Genomic DNA, 20,847 nt, shown 5'->3' on the forward strand with positions numbered 1-20,847 from the left:
GTGGACCAGACCCTCAGAGGTGCCTGGGCCACCGATCCTCTCGTCTCCTCGATTGTAGGAGGAAAAAAACTTCTGTCCGCATGTGAGAATCCCACCGGCCCACTGAACAAGTACTTTCTCACACCTAAAGGGAAAAAAGTGAAAACGTGCTCTACTCACACGCTTCTAACACCAAATGTGTGGGTTTTCACACACTGAGAATTCTCCAGCTCTTGGCAGAATGCCTGGGTGTCCTACCATTGAACTTGGTTCTGACACAAACTCCCCAGAGTTACTGCAGACCCCAGAGGGTAAGGGCTCAGTCCCATAAGACTTCTCCCCACTTCAGACACCAATTGCAAGTCCCAAGTTGCCACCTGTACTTCTGACTACCCTGCTAGAATTTGGGAGTTCTCATGACACCCTCCTCAGGTTCAGCAATGTGCTAGAACTGTTCACAGAACCCATTGAAAGAGTTTACTTACTATTAACTGATTTATTATAAAGAATACAACTCAGGAATAGCCAAATAGACGAGATGCATGAGGCAAGGGGCACAGGGCTGCCATACCCTCCCCGAGGGCACCACCTTCCCAGCATCTCAGTGTGTTCACCAACCTTTGAGCTCTCTCAAGCCTGTATTTGAGGGGTTTTTAAGGAGGCTTCACCATACAGGTATGATCAATTTTTAACTCAATCTCCAGCCCCTTCCTGGAGGATGGGATACAGGGCTGAAAGTTCCAAGTTTCTATCATGACTTGGTCTTTCTGGTGACCAGCCCCCATCCTGAAGCTGTCCAGGAGCCACCAAGTGTGGCCTCATTAGAACAAAGACCTTCCAACCACTCAGGAAATGCCAAAAGATGCAGGAGCTCTATGGAAGTAGCTGGAATCAAATACCAAGTATTAGAAAAAAAAAAGATGCTCCCAGCACTCCTATAGCTCAGGAAACTATAAGGGTTGTAGGAGCTCTGTGTCAAGAACCAAGGGCAGAAACCAAATATATACAGTCGCCCCTCGCCACTTCGCGCTTCGACTTTCGCGGCTTCACTCTACCACAGTTTTTTCAAATATATTCATTAAAAAGTTGATCGAGACAGTGAAAATGATACAGCGCATGCTTGATTGTCTGGGTTAATTATACACTCCTGTATTATAATTTAAATTAAAATTACTGTACGAATGGACTGTAGGCCTATGTGTTCGAGCACCCCAGGAATCCTTCGTCGCCAGGTGCAGCTGCTAGAGTCTGGAATGGATTATTCGCGATAAACAAGGGACGACTGTATTTCTAATTTTGTCACACTTTCATTCTTTCCTCCATTTGAGGTATCTCGTACGTTACTAGCACATTTTTGCCCTGCCTCCCAGTAGAATCCTCTCCCTTCCTATCCTGGACCCTGAGGCAAGTCAGGGTGTCCCTGGGCCCCTGGGCACCGTGTGAATGGAGCATGGCATCGCCCAAACCACTGAGCAGCCTTACTGCTCCCTTCAACTCTTGTCACAGAGAGGCCTCAGAAATACATAGCCCTGGGGCAAAGGCAGGGTGGGGAAGCAAGCGGTGCCTGTTTCGGGGTCCCTCACACCAGCCCTCCACACCCTCACTGCCACCATGTCTGCTAAGCTGTCAGGAGCTACCCAACATGCAGCAGGCACCCAGCCATGGAATGAGCAAGGAAGCTGACACGGAACCTTGTGGTTGAGAGGATCCGAGTGGTGTTCCCGATACAAGAGAAAGGAGAGAAATACTAATCCTGCCTGTGCTCTGCAGACTTGTGTTTGCTCTACCCAAACCTGCCTTTGTTTTCCCCTCAACAGGCGGCCCCAGACCATCACCATGCCGACCATGACCAAGAGCCCGCCTGACATGTGCCATGTTTCTGAACCCACCAGCAACTGAAGCCAAACGGATTACACCCATCACCAGCCACATCCTTCCTGAAACACCATCTGCTCAAATCTGCAGAAGACTTGTATCTTTGGTATATGAAAACAACCTTTCCTGGATTTTTTAAAATGTATTTCATTCTATGTTAACAATTTTGAAGTCCTATGCAAATGAAGCGAGTGTACTTGAGGGCGCTTGAAAGCACGAGCCTGTAGCTTTTGCAAATCAATTTCTCAGCTTCAGTGCATGTCAGCTCTTCCGCTGACATTTAACATCTGCAATGCTTCTGCAAGGAACTGGACATTTCTTCGTCAAACTTCCTCCAAAAAATCAGTAGTCTTTGAATGTGGGCACAGGACCAGCCTAGAGGGCAATGGTTACAAACTCTTCAGTGTTGTGTTCAGTTTGTGGAAAGAGAAAGGAGTTATGCTCGTAATGTGTTTTTACCAGGAAAAATGATTTATCTTTTAGTATTGCTGCTCATACTCAGAGACCATCATCTCTGATGGGTCCAAGGTGGGTTCAGCGTGGCTGGCGCTCACTGGGGACCTACTATGTGGACAGCCTCATAAGCACAGTTAAGTGCTGTGGGAATACAGAGGAGAAGAAAGAAACTATCTGGCTGGGGATGGGGATGGATATGCAAACCACTGACCAGAATGGAAAGCAGCATGAAATCAGTGTCCTTACAGAGATTCAAGTAAGAAGCACCGTGAAATGATCCCTTGCATCCATCCTGGCGCATATACAAGCAAACTGCGTGGACGAGGGAGCACTGGTACTCAATCTGGAAAACCACTGAGTTACCAGTTAGAACCGAGTAGGGGCCCTCAACTTTCAGTATTTATTAAGAATAAATGGGTGGCAGTGATTCCACTTCTGGGAATATATCAGAAGAAACCTGAAACACTGATTTGAAAGAATGTAAGCATCCCCATATTTATAGCAGTGTTATTTACAACAGCCAAGATTTGGAAGCAATCCAAGTGTCCATCAGTAGATGAGTGGATAAAATAGCTGTGGCACATTTACACAGTGGAATACTACTGGGCCATTAAAAAGAGGGAAATCTTACCTTTTGTGACAGCATGGATGGGCCTGGAGAATATCATGCTAACTGAAATAAGCCAGTCATAGAAAGATAAATACCATATGATTTCACTTATATGTGGAATCTAATGAACAAAAACTAGCAAACAACATAGAAACAGACTCATAGATACAGAGAACAGACTGACAGCTGTCAGAGGGGAGGGGAGTTGGGAAGCTTTGTGGAAAAGGTGAAGGGAGTAACATAAAAAAAAGACACAGACAACAGTATGGTTATTACCAGAGCAAAAACAGGTTTGGGGGTGGTAGAACAGGGTATGGGGGATAAATGGCGATGGAAGTGGACTTACTTGGGGTGGTGAACACAAAATACAATATACAAATGATATATTATAGAATTATACATCTGAAACCCATATAATTGTATTAATCAATGTCACTCCTATAAATTCAATTAAAGAAAAAAAGAATTGCACGGTGGGCAAGGCAGGGATTTCCTTAGAAATGTGGCAATCATAAGAGATGTACTCTGTCAGTCACAGAAGTACAGGCACAGAGCTCTCAAATCTAACTGCACCTGAAACCCCAGACACTCACTGAAACCACAGTTGCCCTTCCAGGTGCGCGGGTCTCAAGCATGTGGTCTCAGAACCCCTTTACTCTCGTAAGTTGTTGAGACCCCAAATAACTTTGTTTCAATATGAATTATAAAAATATACATAAAATATATTTATTATATTAGAAATTAAAACTAAAAGTTTTTAAAATATTTATATTTATTATTAATTTAAAATAATCTCAAAGGGAAAGGGGTTGAGGGGGTGGGAAGAAATAAACCAAAGAACTTATATGCATAACCAATGGACCCAGACAAGAGTGTGGGAAAAGGCGGGAGGGGTCGGGAGTGGGGAGGAGGGGGTAAATGGGGGAAAATGTGGAACATCTGTAATACATTTTACATTCAACAATAAAGATAAATAAATAAATAAAATAATTAATTAATTAATTAATTAACAATAATGGCCCAGCCAGTGTGACTCAGTGGATTGAGCATCATCCCATGGAGTGAGAGGTCCTGGTTCAATTCGCAGTCAAGGCACATGCCCACGTTGACGGCTTGATCCCCGTAGGGAGCGTGCAGGAGGCAGCTGATCCATATTTCTCTCTCATCAATGTTTCTATCTCTCTCTCCCTTCTTCTCGCTCTAAAAAAAATCAATTAAAAAACACATAAAATAACAATAATGACCCATTGCATATTGATAGAGATAACCTTATAATAAAATATAACAATTTTGCCTGGACAGTGTGACTCAGTGGTTGAGCATCAGCTCATGTACCAAGAGGTCGCCAGTTTGATTCCTAGTCAGGGCACATGCCCAGGTTGTGGGCCAAATCCCCAGTGGGGGACATGCAGGAGGCGGCCAATCAATGTTCTCTCTCATCGACATTTCTCTCTCTCTCCCTCTCCCTTCCTCTCTCTCTAAAATCAATAATGAAAAATTTTTTAATGTTCTCTGTATATATGAGTCTGTTTCTGGTATGCTTGTTCATTTATTTTGCTTTTTAGATTCAATTTTTGATAGATATGTATTTATTGCCATTTTATTATTCGTATATATATACTTTTTTATCCTCACCCGAGGACACCTTTCAACATTTTATTCAGATAGAGTGGGAGGGGGAGAGAGAGAGAGAAACATTGATGTGAAAGGGACACATCGAGTGGTTGCTACCCACACGACCCAACCAGGGCCGGGGACAAACTGCAACCGAGGTACGTGCCCTTAGCGGGAACCAAACCCGGGTCTCTCTGGACCGCAGGCCGACACTCTAACTGCTGAGCCAAACCAGCCAAGGCATTCATGTTTTTTATTTATAAAAGACCCTTTCTTAAAACAACAGAAAGTTTGTTTAAAATATAGCCATTAGGTCTCTGTTAAAAAGATTCAGAATTAGAACGGGGTAGGGGTTAGGCAAAGGTGTTCCTACCCAGCTCCACAGGGAGTCTGAGGCACCACCAGGGTCAGGGACCTCTGCTGTAGATCATGTCTTTATGTTTTACATATAAAGAAAAGGCTATTCAGTTGTATTAAAATGATATTCATTTTTATTTTTGTTCCCAAATGAAAATATCTCTTCCTAAGATTCTGCCTATATCTGAAAGACACCTAGCTTTTAAAAACTATGTACCCATAATCTAAGTATTACAGGCATACTACCTGTATTTCATACATTGTATTTTTTAAAAACCTCATTCTAAATTAAAAGGATAGAAAATGCCACTGCTATTCATAAGAAAAATAATGGGTTTCTTGTTTCCATAATAAACTTTTAAAAGAGTGTGTTCCTAATGAAAACTCATTGTTACTGAATAAAAATCTTCTTACCTTCCTATGTAATCTACATTGGGGATGCAAATAGTAGAGAAACAGACACCAACGATTTGCATTTAATAAAATCTAAAGCAAGACATTTCAGAAGCATCACTGCCGTGTACAGAAGCCTTTCCCATAGGATCAGGCTGACCTTTGCAGGACACCAGGATCCTTGACCAAGGAGAACACGCCATTCACTAGAAACCCTGCAGTACTGTCAAGAAGGAAATTCACCAGAACAATCAAGAATGGAAGGTGGTGAGTCAGTGTTGATTATTTTAAAACTTTCAATGTTCTTAATGTTTATTTTTGACATCACAAACTCATAAACAAAGCAGAGAACAAGAAGACATATCCTTAACCCTGGCTAGAACATATAAAAATATATACCAAACACCAACAACTTAGAACTCTTGGTAACATTTTCATAATTCTAGTCACATTTAATTTCTAATGGTTAGATTTACTTTTGCTGCATAAAGTTTAGGTGGGTCTTTATTTTGAAAGATCAAGTCTATTGAACATTCTTTTTATAAAATGAGGACTTGGATATTAAAGCATTTTCTTTTAGTCTAGTGAAATTTGATGTTAAATGTATCTACTTCCAGTAAGCCCTTTGTTATAAGGAAAGTGCAAGAGAAGAATTCACATATATTTATAACTTGAAATGTCTTTTATTCATGCCTCTTGCTTTGAGCTTTTAAGCTACAGATGAAGGGCTTTCCCCATACACAAGACAAGGGAGAACCTGAGCCGTTATTTCATGAATTCAGACTATATACAGATCTTTCTCAGTTTGTTTGCTCAGAACATACAGATGTTAGTTTGAGCATAGAGTGAAACCCAATATGAGATTAAAAAGTGGGCATTTTAAATGTCAATAAGCAATGACAAGAACCATTTCAAAAACACCTTGTAAAAAAGTACTTTGAAAGACAAACTAATATTTTTTAAAATGTCACAGCTCTTCAAAGTCTGATTACAAAAGATAAGGAGACAGCAAGAGCCACAAAAGCATCTGTGTTCCAAGCACGGAATTGGTTATCGATAGAATTGCTGTTTTTTATGCAGCTATGAGGCTTGCAAGGTGGGGGAGGGGTGGCTGCTGGGAGGGCCTGTGGATGGATGCCTGCTATGCAGACAAACCAAACTCTGACAAAATCCTAACAGGTTAACTAATCTGGTGTCACTTATTTAAAAGTTTTGGTCTTTGTCTCCAGTTTAAGATTTCATAAGCAATATATATTATTTTCTGCTTAATAATTAATATTTTGAACATTTCAAGATAAGTTGCTGAATGTTCCTCTCCTTGTATTCTCCTGAAGGTTTCCCAAATTAAATTATTCATCATTTTCTTACTCTGCTCTGTCTTAGTGAGAGTGTGCCTTTATTCCATGCCTGGAGAGTCTACAATGTGGGAAGACATCATCTATTATCTTTTTTTCATCCTCACATGAGGATATTTTTATTGATTTTAGAGAGAGAGGAAGGAAAAGGGGGAAAAAAAGTGTGTGAGAGAGGAACATCGATTGTATGTGCCCTTACCAGAGATGGAACCCGGAACCTAGGCATGTGCCCTGATGGAATCAAACACGCAATCTTTTTGGTATATGGGGCAACATTTCAACCAACTGAACACCCAGCCAGGGCTCATCTATTATTTTAATTCTGGCATTGTCTAATGATGTAACTCAAAATATAAATTATTCTCTAAAATTATGAGATGAGTTTTTTTGTTGTTGTTTTATTCTTTTTTGTTTTGTTTTGAATGAGCTCTCTATTCCCTTACTATGTAACAAGAACCTGCTTAGAGACTCTAAAACTTTTAAAGCAAGAAAATGCATTCCAGACAATGTCGTCAAAAATAGTTAAATAAGAATGTGCTCCAGCCCTGGCCAGTTCGGCTTAGCAGTTAGAGCATCAGCCTGCAGACCAAAGAGTCGTGGGTTTGATTCCTGGTCAAGGGCACGAACCTGAGTTGCAGGTTCCATCCCTGGTCCAGTCCAGGTCATGCAGGAGGCAGCCAATTGATGTGTCTCTCTCACAGGATGTTTCTCTCCCGTCCTCCCTCCCTCCTTCCCTTCCACTCTCTCTCAAAATCAATGGGAAAAGATCCTCAGCTGAGGATTAACAAAAAAATAAAAAGAATGTGCTTCAAATACCATAAATGTATTTGATATTTAATAACTAAAAACAGTTTAGGAATCACCTGCATTTTAAATATTTAATTTTAAAATATATGAATTTGATTTGGTGTAGAAAATGTTTAATTTTCAAAAACAATATAAAAGTAACAGCACCATTAAATTTATGATGGGCCAAATTCTTCAGCAAAGTACACAGGAATAAGAAGAGGCAATTTGCTGCATATACGTAATCACAATAGTAGAGTACAAAAGTTTCCCCCAAAATTCTAAAGGATAGATTCTTATTAATAAATTTGCTTTTGCCTTCTCTCCGGAAACACATCTTTGTTTTCTCAACAACTGATCTGAATGCAAGCTTGTATCTAGAGTATTTGAATAAACACTCGAGAGCCTCCAGGTTTATGCAGGTGTGGAGTCTTTAAATAGACACAATGCACAGGGGAAATACTGTCTGGGCACAGGACAACTGGTAACATTTCCCACTCTCTCACCGCCCTCCAAAACAAAGGAGGGGCGGGAAGGCCAGGGAACTTAGAGAATTCTCAAAAACACAAAGAATATTCCAGGTGATAGTTTAAAAAATTTGTACTAGGTTCCATTACTTAGTTAACATTTATTTTCATTTACTTTAGGTGCTGTGTCAAATGTCGGTATTTGCTTTTCTGTACCACGTTTCAGACACAGGCCACTACCACCCCTGTTTTCTCACCAGCAGAGAAGGGGTTGCGTTGCCATCTCTTCCAAAACTCCTCTCCTGCATTCTAAGAAAGCGGCACCTTCCTGAAGGCTGCGGTCTTCCTGAGCCTTCGTTTTCCTCAATCTCTCAGGCATTTCATTTACTCAAGTATTTATTGAGCGCCTACCAGGTGCCAAATACTTGACACCACTGCTTATTTCTCTTTCTCTACACTCTCTCTTTCTTTCATTTCTCTGAGGCTACCCTGACCCTCTCGCCCCCCTCCCCACTACTCTGTCTTCTGCTCCCCCCCCCCCCCCCCCCCCCGAGAACCAGACTGTAGCTTTTCCCTGATGCTCAGTGCTTGGATTTCTAGTCTTTTTTTTTTTTGCTACAGAGTCTTTCTGGGAGACATCATTTTCATAGCTTTAATTACCATAATTTTAATAATGCTTCTTAGATGTGCAGTTATAATCCTTGTCAAAGTTTCTGTCCTATATATGATATTTAATTTGATTAAGCCACCACAATTACACTAGTTTTTTGCCTCTGCTTTTGCCATTTGTGATGTCTAAATATCTTCCTTCCCCCTAATCCATCTACATCCTTCTAAATCCAACCAAAGTCCTTCCCTTCCCACAAAATGTTCAAGGATCCAAAGTGCACTCTTCTTCTCCCCTACTTTCACATGTGAATGTTTTATTTCTCTCACTAAAATAGAATCTCTTTGAGGACATCTGTTACATGATCTAAACTTACTTGCATCCCTGTGGCACGCACTGAGGCAGCGCCAACTGCTCTGTAAGCCGGATCGTTTCATGACAAAACTTCAGACATGTTGATCTGATTATTTGCCATCTTCTGAACCTTATCCCTCTGTTGATTACTATGTGGTTATTTGTTAAACTTATTTAGAAAAGGTGTATTTCCCCTAGGCTTTTTGGCATACACATAAAGCATAAATAGATCATTCAAATTGATATCATCAATTAAAAAGCCCTTCAGAAAAAGTGAAGCCCAGATTCTCGGCAAAACCACGAAGGATTCAGCCCGGACCTCTTTAGCTTCCACTTCCTCCTTTTCAGACCTTAGTGTACACCTGCCATCAACCAGTCAGATGTCCCCCTTTTTGCACAGCCAGGGATGCCCATGTTAGAGTTGGCCCCTACCTCCACAGGAACTTTCTAAGGTCCTCACTCTTATGTATACCTGTGGTTTTCATCAGAATCACCCAAAGGGCTCATTAAGACAGATTTCTGGAGCCCCACCCCTAAAGTTTCTGCTCCAGTACATCTGGAGGATGGCCTGAGGATCTGCATGTCTCAGTTTCTAGCTGATGCTGTTGCTGGTCTGGAGAGCACTTCGAGGATCACTGATGTGTATCCTCACTTTGACTTGTCTATATGGCTTTAGCCCCTGCCCTGTTCTGACATGGAGTACTGGAGTCACTCACCTAGACCAGGCTGCTTCCAGGGGCACTAGAGGTGTCTTCGTCACTGAGCATACCAGCCAACCACCACCCCTTTCCCTTTCTTTATGCTAGTCTCAGAAGTTGAGAACCAATTTGTACCCTTGACCCCAATTTCTTTTTTTCAACTTTTATTAATTTATTTTTGTTACAGATGTTTCTCCTCCCCCACCCCACCCCAGACACCCTCCTTGACCCCACTTTTTTTGCTTCCTTTTCAAAACATCTTTCCATTGTCCAGCTGGTGTGGCTCAGTGGTTGAGCATCAACCCATGCACCAAGAGGTCGTCAGTTTGATTCCCAGTCATGACACAGGCCCAGCTTGTGGGCCCAACCCCCACTGGGAAGCATGCAGGAGGCAGCCAGTCGATGTTCTATCTCATCGATGTTTCTATCTCTCTCTCCCTCTCACTTCCTCTTTCTCTAAAAATCAATAAAAGGAAAAAAAATCAAAACATCCTTCTTCTGTCCTGTTTAAATGTCCTCAAATCTCTGCCACCCATAAATACATAAGTGGATATGAAACATAAGCAAAAGTCTCCCTGACCCTGTAGTTCTCTCTAGTTACCATCCGCTCTCTTGCTTCCCTTTCTCATTCAAACTTCAAGAAGCCATCTTCCTCCATGTCTCCACCTCTTCCCTTGACGTTACTATCTGTAAGGGGGAAAATATTAGAAGATGAGACTAGAGGTATCAGGGAACAAGGTTCTTGCTACCCTACACTCCCCAACTTACCACTGATAAAGTCTAAAGCCAACCATTGAACCAAAAGCAATAAACACTCTGCTGTCTTTATCTTCCTGGGTCATTCTGCTGCATCTCAAAATTTCTCCTTCTTTCTTAACACCCCCCCACCCCCACACACACCCCGAATTCTGTGATATCTTACTCCTCTGGTTATTCCTGGTTATTCTCCAACCATTTCTTCTTCATTTCTTCAACTTTTCAAATGAGGATGTTCGCCAGATTTCCATCTTTAATCATTTGGTCCAAACCTCCCAAACAGTGACTCAGGAATCGTGTTATAAGAGTTCCCAGGATATTGATCCTCTCAGCCCTTGGGGATGGCCTGGCTTGTTTATTCCAATGTGCCAGGAACATCCTGTTTCTGTGTGTCATCATGTGACTCTACCTTCAAACACTCCCCAAGACATTTCATCTTCTTTTCTGATTTTATTACTGTCAGCATCATGATGGCACTGGACCTTATGTACCCAGACCAACCCCATGGTGGAAACTTGAGAATCACCCTTTGATCTTCCTGCTTCTTTCCTTCCCACATACAAATAATTTCCAAATCTGTCTACTCCTTATCCTCCTATCTACCACTGCTCAGACCCCATTACCTCTTGCCTGAATTATATAGAATTCTCCTGCCTCAATTTCCTGTGGTTATGGGATTCTTAAATCCACCCTCACACAGCTGCCAGAAAAGTTGATCTAAAACGCAAATCTAATCACAATACACCCATACTTAATGTCCTGCAAAGCTCGGTGTAGACAGGATGTAGCCCAAACTTCTTCACATACAAGAAACTTCATGACTGAGCCCGGCTCACTCGTTTTCCCCACATGGCTTTCCATGCTCGCCACCAGGCCATCGTCCTGCTGTCCTCTGTGCTGTGCCCATTTTGCCATCACCACACACCCGGGACCTCAGGTGTCGCCTTGCCTTCCCCACACCCTTCCACCTCAGAGGGAGTGACACAGCCTGTGTTTTTCTGAATGTCCTGTGCACAACTCAGTCTGGATCCTAGCTCCTAAGTCTGCTTATTAGTAGCTATAAAACATTGACAAGTAACTTAGCCCCAGGCCTCAGCTTCTTCAACTGTAAAATGGGTCAAATAAAATAATACATGTACATTGTCCAGCACTATGATATATTCAATAAGTACATGTGGTAAGTGCTCAATAAAAATTTAAGTGAATGAATGACACTTCCCTTATCCTTGACCTAGTTTCAAAGCAGAGACTCTTCATGTTGAATCACTGTATTTTCAAAAATAAAAAATACATAAATTGGTACAGTAAACAAAAACAAATGACTTTCTCTTTAAGAGCATAATTTTCTTAAAACATTCCAGTTGACTTGCCCACCTGCTCAGGCAGAGATGTGAGGCAGCAGGAACTGTCACTCTGTAGCCTGAGTCATGCAGAGGTTGCATCAGGTAGTAAAAACATTATTTCCAGCTGCATCCAATCCCTGATTTTGAGATTAAAGCATACATTTTAAATCTTCCTTGAGTAAATATTGACAAATCAGAGTTCAAAAAAGACACTTTGAAGAGTTGTGTAGAAGATAGAATAGTGTTTCTTTCACTTAATGAGCTTGGATGAGTTTCCATTAAGAACCAGGAGATAGGACTAAATGACCTCTATTGAAGCCACTGCTAATTCAACTCAATCATTCTAACGAGGAAATAGCATCACAATCATCAGCTCTGAATATATCCCTCCAGGAGTTAATCTAATTACTCCATTCACATTTGATTGTTACTATTCATCTGCTTAAGTCCCAGGAGACTACAGCAAACGAGTGTATCAAGGTGTGAGAGTGAAGCACACAGTCAAAGATCTGCTGGCAGAAAAGCGATCCCGGCAGACAACTAGCTCAAGATTTAACGTAAGTCTCCTTTTAATGCACTCTGATGTCTTTGGCGGGGGGGGGGGTCTTCTGTTAAAGTTAGTTATCTCCCCTCTCCCTTTACTTACACACCAATCTCTCACATCTTGAGTCTGATATTCTGAATAGCAAAGCCTTCCTTCTGCTGGCACTTTCTGTATAAGTGCTATTATCAACACTACGGCACACCTGTCAAGCTACACAAGTATTCGCAGAGCTCTGCGAACTCATTGGCTGACTACTGCAGTCAGTGGCCATAGAAGAAAGTGCTCCGAGTTTCATTTCCCCCAGTCATGAATTAACAAACACTTAGTTGGTGAAAATAACACTGACCGTCATCACATGTTATTCTAAGCTTGATAGAGACAACGTAGAAGAATCTTCTTCATAACATGCAAAGTCAGAGTTTAAAATCCTAATAGGACTCGGCCATAAGAAAAGATAAAATACTGCCATTTGCAACAACATAGATGGATCTTGAGAAGATCATATTAATTGAAATAAGTCAAACAGAAAAAGCCAAGACCTATATGATTTCACTCATATGTGGGATATAAAACTGAAAGCAACAAATGAACAAACAAGACAAACAAAAACTCACAGACACAAACAACAGTATGGTGATTACCAGAGAGGAAAGGGCATGGGAGGGTAGCAAAGGGTAGAAGGGGGTCAAATATATGGTGATGGAAAGAAATTTGATGTTGGATGGTAAATACACAATGCAATATATCAAGGATGTATTATAGAATTCTATACCTGAAACCTATATACATTTATTAACCAATGTCACCTTAATACATTTAATAAGAAATTTAAAAACAAAATACATCCTGGTAGGAGATGTCTTAATTCTAACACCCTTATCTGCCATTGATGTCGCCATACTTAGCTCCACTCTGTGCCTAAAGTGTTTAAACAATTCAATTCTCCAAAACTTGATTCCAGGATGGAAATAGCATTTGGCTATCAAGATGGTATATAATCATTAATCTACTAAATAAAATACAACAACATGAATGTCAGGCATCACTGGATGCAGGGCATGAGGGCAGATGATCAGGAACGACTAGAGCATCCATGGGCAGCACCTGGTGCTGGGCTGGTGCAGTGGGCACTGGCCTCCCAGTGTCTGCTCGGGACATTGGCACCACGCTCATCACTGCTCCACCACCACATGTTTTAGATGAACAACCCCAGCCTCCATGTTCTCCCACCCAAAAACATCTTTGGCTGCACACTTTCTGCCTCCTTTCCTTTTAAACCACCTCTTCTTTTCTGGTTCAACAAATGGAGCTTAGCCGACAAAGAAAAATCTGAATAATCGGCTTCTTATCTGCTCCCAGTGCCATGTTTCTCATAGCACCTGCTCAGAATGGTCTGGGTGTGCATTAAAAATACCCATACTGATCTAGTTGAGACAGAGAGAGTATTCAGAGTCTGCTCCAAATAAACCACAGTTTCATGGAAGTACTGTGAATTGCTTGGCCACAACCATAGCTAAAACTGGGCAGCTTGATGCAAGTTTGGGCAAACTGACAGTTGGAAAGACAAGGGTCACAGTGAGGGTAACACCATAATCAAGGAGCAGATATTGTTTTTCCCCAGTGTGAGTGAGGATGTAAGTTATTCCTTGGCATTGTCACCAATACCTATATGCAAATGATAAGGCCCTATACCTGACGGAGTTATAGAAAAAGACCAAATGGTAGATATAAATATTTTTCTTTAAAAAATTTTCTAACATGACTTCTTGTTCACGATCTGTGACTATAAATAGTGTTTTTTCTTTATTTGTTGATATTTCTACTTTTTAAGAAATATAACAATATAAATATAACATAATTAATAATAAGGCATATTATTTTATTAAAATGCAGCTTCCTGGTTCTTTTCCCATGTCTAACAGAGTTATTGAGCTGGAGCCAAGGGATGGTCATTGCTCACCAGCTGCTTGGGTGATTCTTTACACATCATGCTCTGAGAACTTTACCATCAAGGAAAGAACAAGCTTCCAAGCCTCACACATCTCAGCCACAGTTCTTATCTTTACCTACATAAGAACTTGTTGAGCTATTGCCATTGGCCCAGTGATATTGAAAGTTTTTCCGTGAGCCATTGTGGTTCAGTTGATTGAGCATCATCCTGTGCACCAAAAGGTCACCAGTTTTACTCCCAGTCAGGCCACATGCCTAGGTTTTGGGTTCAATCCCTGGTCAGGGTGTGTGAGGGAGGCAGCCAATTAGAGTTTCTCTGTCACATCGATGTTTCTCTCTCTCACTCTCCCCCTCTTTCTCTTTCTCTCTCTAAAATCAGTAAAAACATTTTTTTAAAACAGTTTTATAGTGAACGTGGCTATAAGAAATGCATAATACATAGTCTGTGCCATCAAACACCAACTAACCTGGTGGAAAGGAATACTTATCCATTTAAAAAATACAAGACCATGTAACCCAGCAGTGGCCTGAATGCTGAAGACACAGGACCAGGCAGCTTGGCCCAGTCTGCACAGACTGCAATACTGACTGCATCAGGGCAGGTTAAAGTGTACCTCCTACGTGTTACATCATTTGATAGACCCTCTAAATCTGTGAGCTTGTGATGTACACATTTTCTATTTTACAGATTAAAAGGTTAAGAACAAGAGAAGGGAATTGATTGTTTTCAAGCTACACTCAGCAAGTGGCAAGATTTCTGAGTCCTAATTCCATATTCCCTTTATTTATTTATTTATTTTATCCTGACCTGAGGACATTTTTGCATTAATCCTCAGATAGAGTGAGAGGGAGAGGGGGAGAAGAGAGAGAAACATCAATGTGAGAGAGACACATTGACTAGCTGCCACCCACAGCACTCCAACCAGGGCCGGAAACAAACTGCAACCGGGGTCGGTGCCTTTAGCGGGAACCGAATCTGGGACTCTCCGGTCTGGAGGCCGACGCTCCAGCCGCTGAGCCAGACCGGCCAGGGCCCAAATTCCCTTTAAAGGGGAAGATAATGTGGACCAGAGTAGAAAAGCCTCTGATTCATGCGATCTTTGTCTATTTGAGCTGCTATAACCAAATACCACAAACTGAGTAGCTCAAACAGCAAACATCTCTCACAGTTTGGAGGCTGAAAGTCTAAGATCAGGGTGCCAGCATGGCCTTGTTCTGGTGAGGCCCTCTTCCCGCTTGTAGATTCTCACTGTACCCTCACATGGGACCAGGGAGCTCTCGGAGTGTCCTTTATAAAGGCACTGCTCCCATTCAAGAGGGCTCTGCTTTCATAACCTAATCACCCCCAAAAGGTCCCACCTCCTAATACCATCTCAATGGACATTAGGATTTCAACATACGAATTTGGGAAGGACCGAAACATTAAGACCATAGCACGTGTATGCAAGCAAAGGAAATAAAACATAAGAAAGTGAACTATGTAGAAAGAACTAGAACTAGAAAAGTGCAAACCAGCTCTAACTGTGTATGCACTTATTCTTAGGCATCGAGTGTGGGGTAGCATGAGCTCAACCTTAACCTGGTTTATATACGTTCCCTGACGTCTCCATGCTGGTATCTTACCCTTATTCTTACTTCAATGACCTTTTAAACTTCGATAATTAAGTGCATATATACTTGGCATGTGGTTATTTGGATGTCAGGAATCTTCATGAAGTGACTTACTGTTTATCTGCTCATGTTTTGTCTTCCCAACCACTATTCTAGAGTATCTGTATATCCCAAGAAGGATATTGTATTTATTAATCATCCACTCTTTTATTTTATTTTTCTTTATTGATTTGAGAGAGAGAAAGGGAGAGGGAAAAAGGATAGAAGCATCGATGAGACAGAACATTGATTGGCTGCCTCCTGCATGCCCCCCACTGGGGATTGGGCCCACAACCTGGGCATGTGCTCTGACAGGGAATCAAACCATTGACCTCTTGGTGCATGGGTCAATGCTCAACCACTGGGCCACACCGGCTGGGCAATCCACTCATGATGAACTATTTCTGTCCCTGTTGCAAATGAAACCCAAGATCTGGGATCATAGAGAATCACATTACTGGCTGGCAGTTTGGGGCTCTAATTGCATGGGTAATACTAAAACTACCTCCTGTTTTTCATACCAGTGCACTAGGTGACAATGAGTTGGATATCTTGGATCATTTCAGATAGGAAAAACATCCTTAGAAATGTTCAAAATTTGTTACTGACAAGACAGATTATAACCAGTCAAAGGTTAACTTGAAAAGATGGGAGGTCCTACTATGCAGTTTCACCATATATATTGTGCTAGGCCAGTAAATGGACCCCAAAATATTATGTCAAATCTCTGGAACCTGTGAATGTTGTCTTATGTAGCAAAATAAGTGATTAAGTTAAAGATCTTAAAAGGGGACACCCTGGTTTATGGGTGGTCCCTAAAAGCAATCACTTGGATCCTTGTAAGAATGAGCTTGAGAGACACATACAGAGGAGGAGACACACAAAAGAGACGAGGGATGTGATGACTGAGACAGAGGCTGGAGTTTCACAGCTACAAGTCAAGGAATGCGGGGGCAGCCATCAAAATCTGAAAGAGGCCAAGAATGAGTTCCCCCTAGAGTCCTATAAGGAACACCTTGATTTGGACTTCTGGCCTCCAGAACTGTGAAAGAATAAATTTCAGTCTCTTTAAATGACTCCGTTTGTGGTCATTATTTTTACTAGCACCCCTAGGAAGCTGATACGCATATATCATGGAAACGGTGTCCCCCTGAGTAAGTACCCTTTAGGAAGCTCCTAGTTAATGTCCAAACTGCTGCTCTTCTCTTTGCAGCAACACTTGGGTAAGTCTGCAGGTTGTGTAGATCCATCTTTGCCACAATTTCCCTTAGCGCATCTGTTTGTGATACCATGAAATGTTTTTCACATCTTTGTAGGAGGGATCCAAAGGGGGAAAGAATCCCTCCGATCAAAACAGGGCTTTCACCAAAGACTGTACCTACAAGCACTTCTGTACATTGTAGCCATGGTCCTGGAGTTTCACATTTATAAATAACGGCTTTTCTCTTTCTTTCTCAAAGGTGTTTGTTATTCCTTACTACACTGCTAGATCTTGTACCAGAAGAGTTAAAATATGAGCCATTCACCATCATCTAGTGACACACACACACACACACACACACACACACACACACCCCACTAGAATTTTGATGTAGGTTTAGCTTGCTTTTTTTTTTTTCAGTTGCCCTCTTTTAATTGTGATCTGTAAAGGCTGATTATTGAAAAGGTTTAATAACATCACAAAAGTCAATGAACTCTCCGTTATCTATAGTAAAGGAGGGGGGGTAGCAAGATGACGAAGCCCTAAGCCTACTAACCACAATTTTTTATTTTGGTTTGAAATTCAATGAACAATTTGCAGGATATTGAGCTTTCTAATCATGTTTTTCTTAAGCTATCATTAAGATTCATTTACAATCATTGAAAATACAGCAGCTGGCATGAGGAGGACATTTTTAAATTTGCTGAGTAGAAAATGAACATCAGTTTGGAGTTAAAATTGTGTCACGAAAAGGGGGAATACAATGCTGTTCAAGGGAGGTTAAAATGGGCTGGGAATCAGGGTCTGATGTTCACCTTAGTCTTTGTGTTTTTGTTTGTTTGTGGACACACTGATAGCTATCCTCTGCCCATTTATCAAAATACTATAGTGAGGAACAAGCAAATAGCTGTGAAAGTTATTTTACGTTAATATTTTACATACACATGAGGAAAAATAAGTGAAGATTTTTAGATGTTTAGAAAGGTCTGAACTGAGGAAAATATTGAAGAGATATATCCCAAGTGGGAAATATATTTGGAGTATATCAACCTCACATTATACGTATTATACATATGCAGACCAAAGTTTCACTATTTCCTCTTGGCATGATTCTTTTATATTAACCTTAACTGTTTGCTTTTCAAATAATAATTACTAATCATTATTTTCATTTTCTATATTTTCCCAAATCCTGACATTTAAATTAGCTGCTAAAATCTCCACATCAAGAACACATCAGATAAGGCCATGTTGTTAGCTGGGTGCATTGATTAAAGTCTTTCCTATTTTGGGAAGTAAACCATTGAACCCACAGAGAGAAGTATGACAATGATACATATTGATCGAAAATGGGGAGGAACAGATGGGAAATGAAGCATACACTGCATTGGAGTAATTGAAGGTGTTTGATCTTTGTGGAGGAGTAGGTAAACTATAACTGTGGAACAGATGTGCATTGCCCAGCTCAGTGCCTGCTGTCTGTCTTTCTATCAGGAATGCTAGTCAGAGATCTGTTAGTTTAATATCCAGCTGCTGTTTTGTGGCACCAATCACAGGCACACTTCAGTTACCACTGAATGTAGACATTGTGATGTCCGTATCTGTGATTTGCATTTGGATTTCTTTAGAAATCTTTTTTTTTAAATACACAATGGGGAACTGTATATTGCAGCATCTCAAAATTTCTTTGATTTTCCTGAAGCTTTGGAAAATGCTTTGGAAAAGTCATCTTTTCTACACTCAAAGAGAAATCGCCCCTTCCTCAGTCTGTTTGAACCCCTCCTTCTAGCTATTCGTGGTCTCTGGCAATTTCTTTCTTCTCTCTGAACTTGTCTTTAAAAGTCGACAGTTGAGTCTCTCCCATTTCAGTATTCAATTTTAATATTCAAACTTTTACTAGTTTATCCCATTTCCTTATCTTCTTTATTATTGTTATTCATGTTTCAAATGTTCCCATTTCACTGTTTAGAACTTTAAATAGATTTGGGTCTCTAAGAACTAGCTCATGGCCAAGTTGAACATTCTTGAGCTGATGTTTGAGATCACTTTGCCGTCTGGAAACCTACAGAACTAGGTTGCCTGAAGTTTGTCCTCTATGACACAGACAACACAGCATGGTGAAGAGTTTGGGCTCTGGATCCAGATAACCTGAATTCAGGTCCCAGCCCTGCCATTTGCCAACTGTATGATGACTGAATCTTGCTGTCAAAGGAAGATAATATCTGCCTTGCAAGGTTATTATAAAGGTTATATTTAATATTTGTTAAGGGCTTGGCACATGGTATGTGCTCAATTGATGCTATTGCTATTAAGTATTGCAAGGAATGTTAGAATTCAAAGTGCTGTAAGAAATTGATTGACCTGGCCCTGGCCGGTTTGGCTCAGCGGTTAGAGCATCGGCCTGCGGTCCGGAGAGACCCGGGTTCGTTTCCCGCTAAGGGCATGTACCTCGGTTGCAGTTTGTCCCCGGCCCTGGTTGGTCGTGCGGGTGGCAGCCACTCGATGTGCCTCTTTCACGTCGATGTTTCTCTCTCTCTCTCTCTCTCCCTCCCACTCTATCTGTGCAAAAAATGGAAAAATGTCCTCGGGTGAGGATAAAAAAAAAAAAAAAAAAAAAGAAATTGATTGACCTGGAGAGATGTACAGCCCAGCTGTGGGAGAAGGAATTACATATGAAATAAGTGATTAAAAATAAAACGATGGCTTTGCTCCAAGAGCCAAACATGTGAGAGTGGCCATCCAGGGCACTGTGGAGGCTCTGAAGGGCAAGCAAAGCACAACAGGGGAGGTGGAAAAAGACTTCTTGGAGGAAGAGCCTTGAGCTGAGCTTTGAAGGAAAAAGATAACTCAAGTGAGCAGCAAGGAGGGGTGAAGTTCAAACAGAACACAGGGTAGTCTAGAAAGAGAGTTGGCATCTGTCTGTGCTGGAAGTGGGTGGACCAATTGGGTCCCTGGGTGAAGTGAAAAAGCAGATTGAGAGGCCTGACTTGGTACATGACCCTTCAAAATTCAGTGTTAGTCTTGCCTGCTAAGGTCTTCCAGACATGACCCTCTCCTCCCAGACACTCCCGCATATTTATCTGCTAAAATACTTATTCCATTGCATTGCAACTGTCTATATTCTTCCATCTCTCCCCAACTGGCTGATGTCTTTCTATTTCCACTTGTCCCTTCTGGAGTCTGCAGCCCAGGAGGAATGGCCGTGTGACAGACTGGTTACGAGCTTGCGTTTAGGAGTCAGACGGGTGGAGGATCTGACCTAATGTGTGGAAGTGATCTAAGTTCTCTGGGCCTCAGTTTCCTCCTATGTATATAGGGAGAATGATACCACCATATAGTTGTCATGGAAATGAAATTAGATCATGTATATAAGGCCCCTGGTACATCTGGTACATGGCATGCGGTAAGTGCTCGATAAATGGCAGCTCTTCTGGCCCTGGCCAGTTTGGTTCAGCAGTTGAGCATTGGCCTGAGGACCAGAGAGTCCCAGGTTCAGTTCCTGTTAGGGGCACGTACCTAAAAAAAAAAAAAAGGCAGTTCTTCTGTTGTTGGTGGCACCTGGCGCATGGTGGCACTTGGTAACATTACGGTGAAAGTGTGCTGCACACAGGCATGTACCCACGAGATGTGGCCGCTCCGAACAGTGGCTGTGGCAGTTGGATACCCGTTTCCATTACTGTAGATTCTAACATAATGTAAGTAAATTAAATCATTAGAAAGCCGCTGGATGACTTTTGTAGGATGGAAAAATTGATCCCCAGTGAGGAATGAAACAATAAAACAGTAGAAGCCTCAGTCAGCAACCTTACTTTTTCATTCCTCCTCCGTTCTGAAAGACAAGGTGGCGGCAAT

General features: G+C 41.5%; 1 protein-coding gene across 1 annotated transcript in view; it reads left to right on the top strand.

Annotated features, from left to right (window-relative positions):
• Positions 1-220: 220 nt before the first annotated feature.
• The window catches only part of CUNH11orf53 (chromosome unknown C11orf53 homolog), a 39,951-nt gene continuing 19,324 nt past the window's right edge, over positions 221-20,847 (top strand). The window contains exons 1-2 of the mRNA XM_036258266.1: positions 221-290; positions 12,098-12,207. Coding sequence (XP_036114159.1) covers positions 221-290; positions 12,098-12,207 — 180 coding nt within the window. The remainder of the gene's footprint in view (positions 291-12,097; positions 12,208-20,847) is intronic.

Source organism: Molossus molossus, unplaced genomic scaffold (genome assembly GCF_014108415.1).
Source record: "Molossus molossus isolate mMolMol1 unplaced genomic scaffold, mMolMol1.p scaffold_m16_p_13, whole genome shotgun sequence".
NCBI classification, from domain to species: Eukaryota; Metazoa; Chordata; class Mammalia; order Chiroptera; family Molossidae; genus Molossus; species Molossus molossus.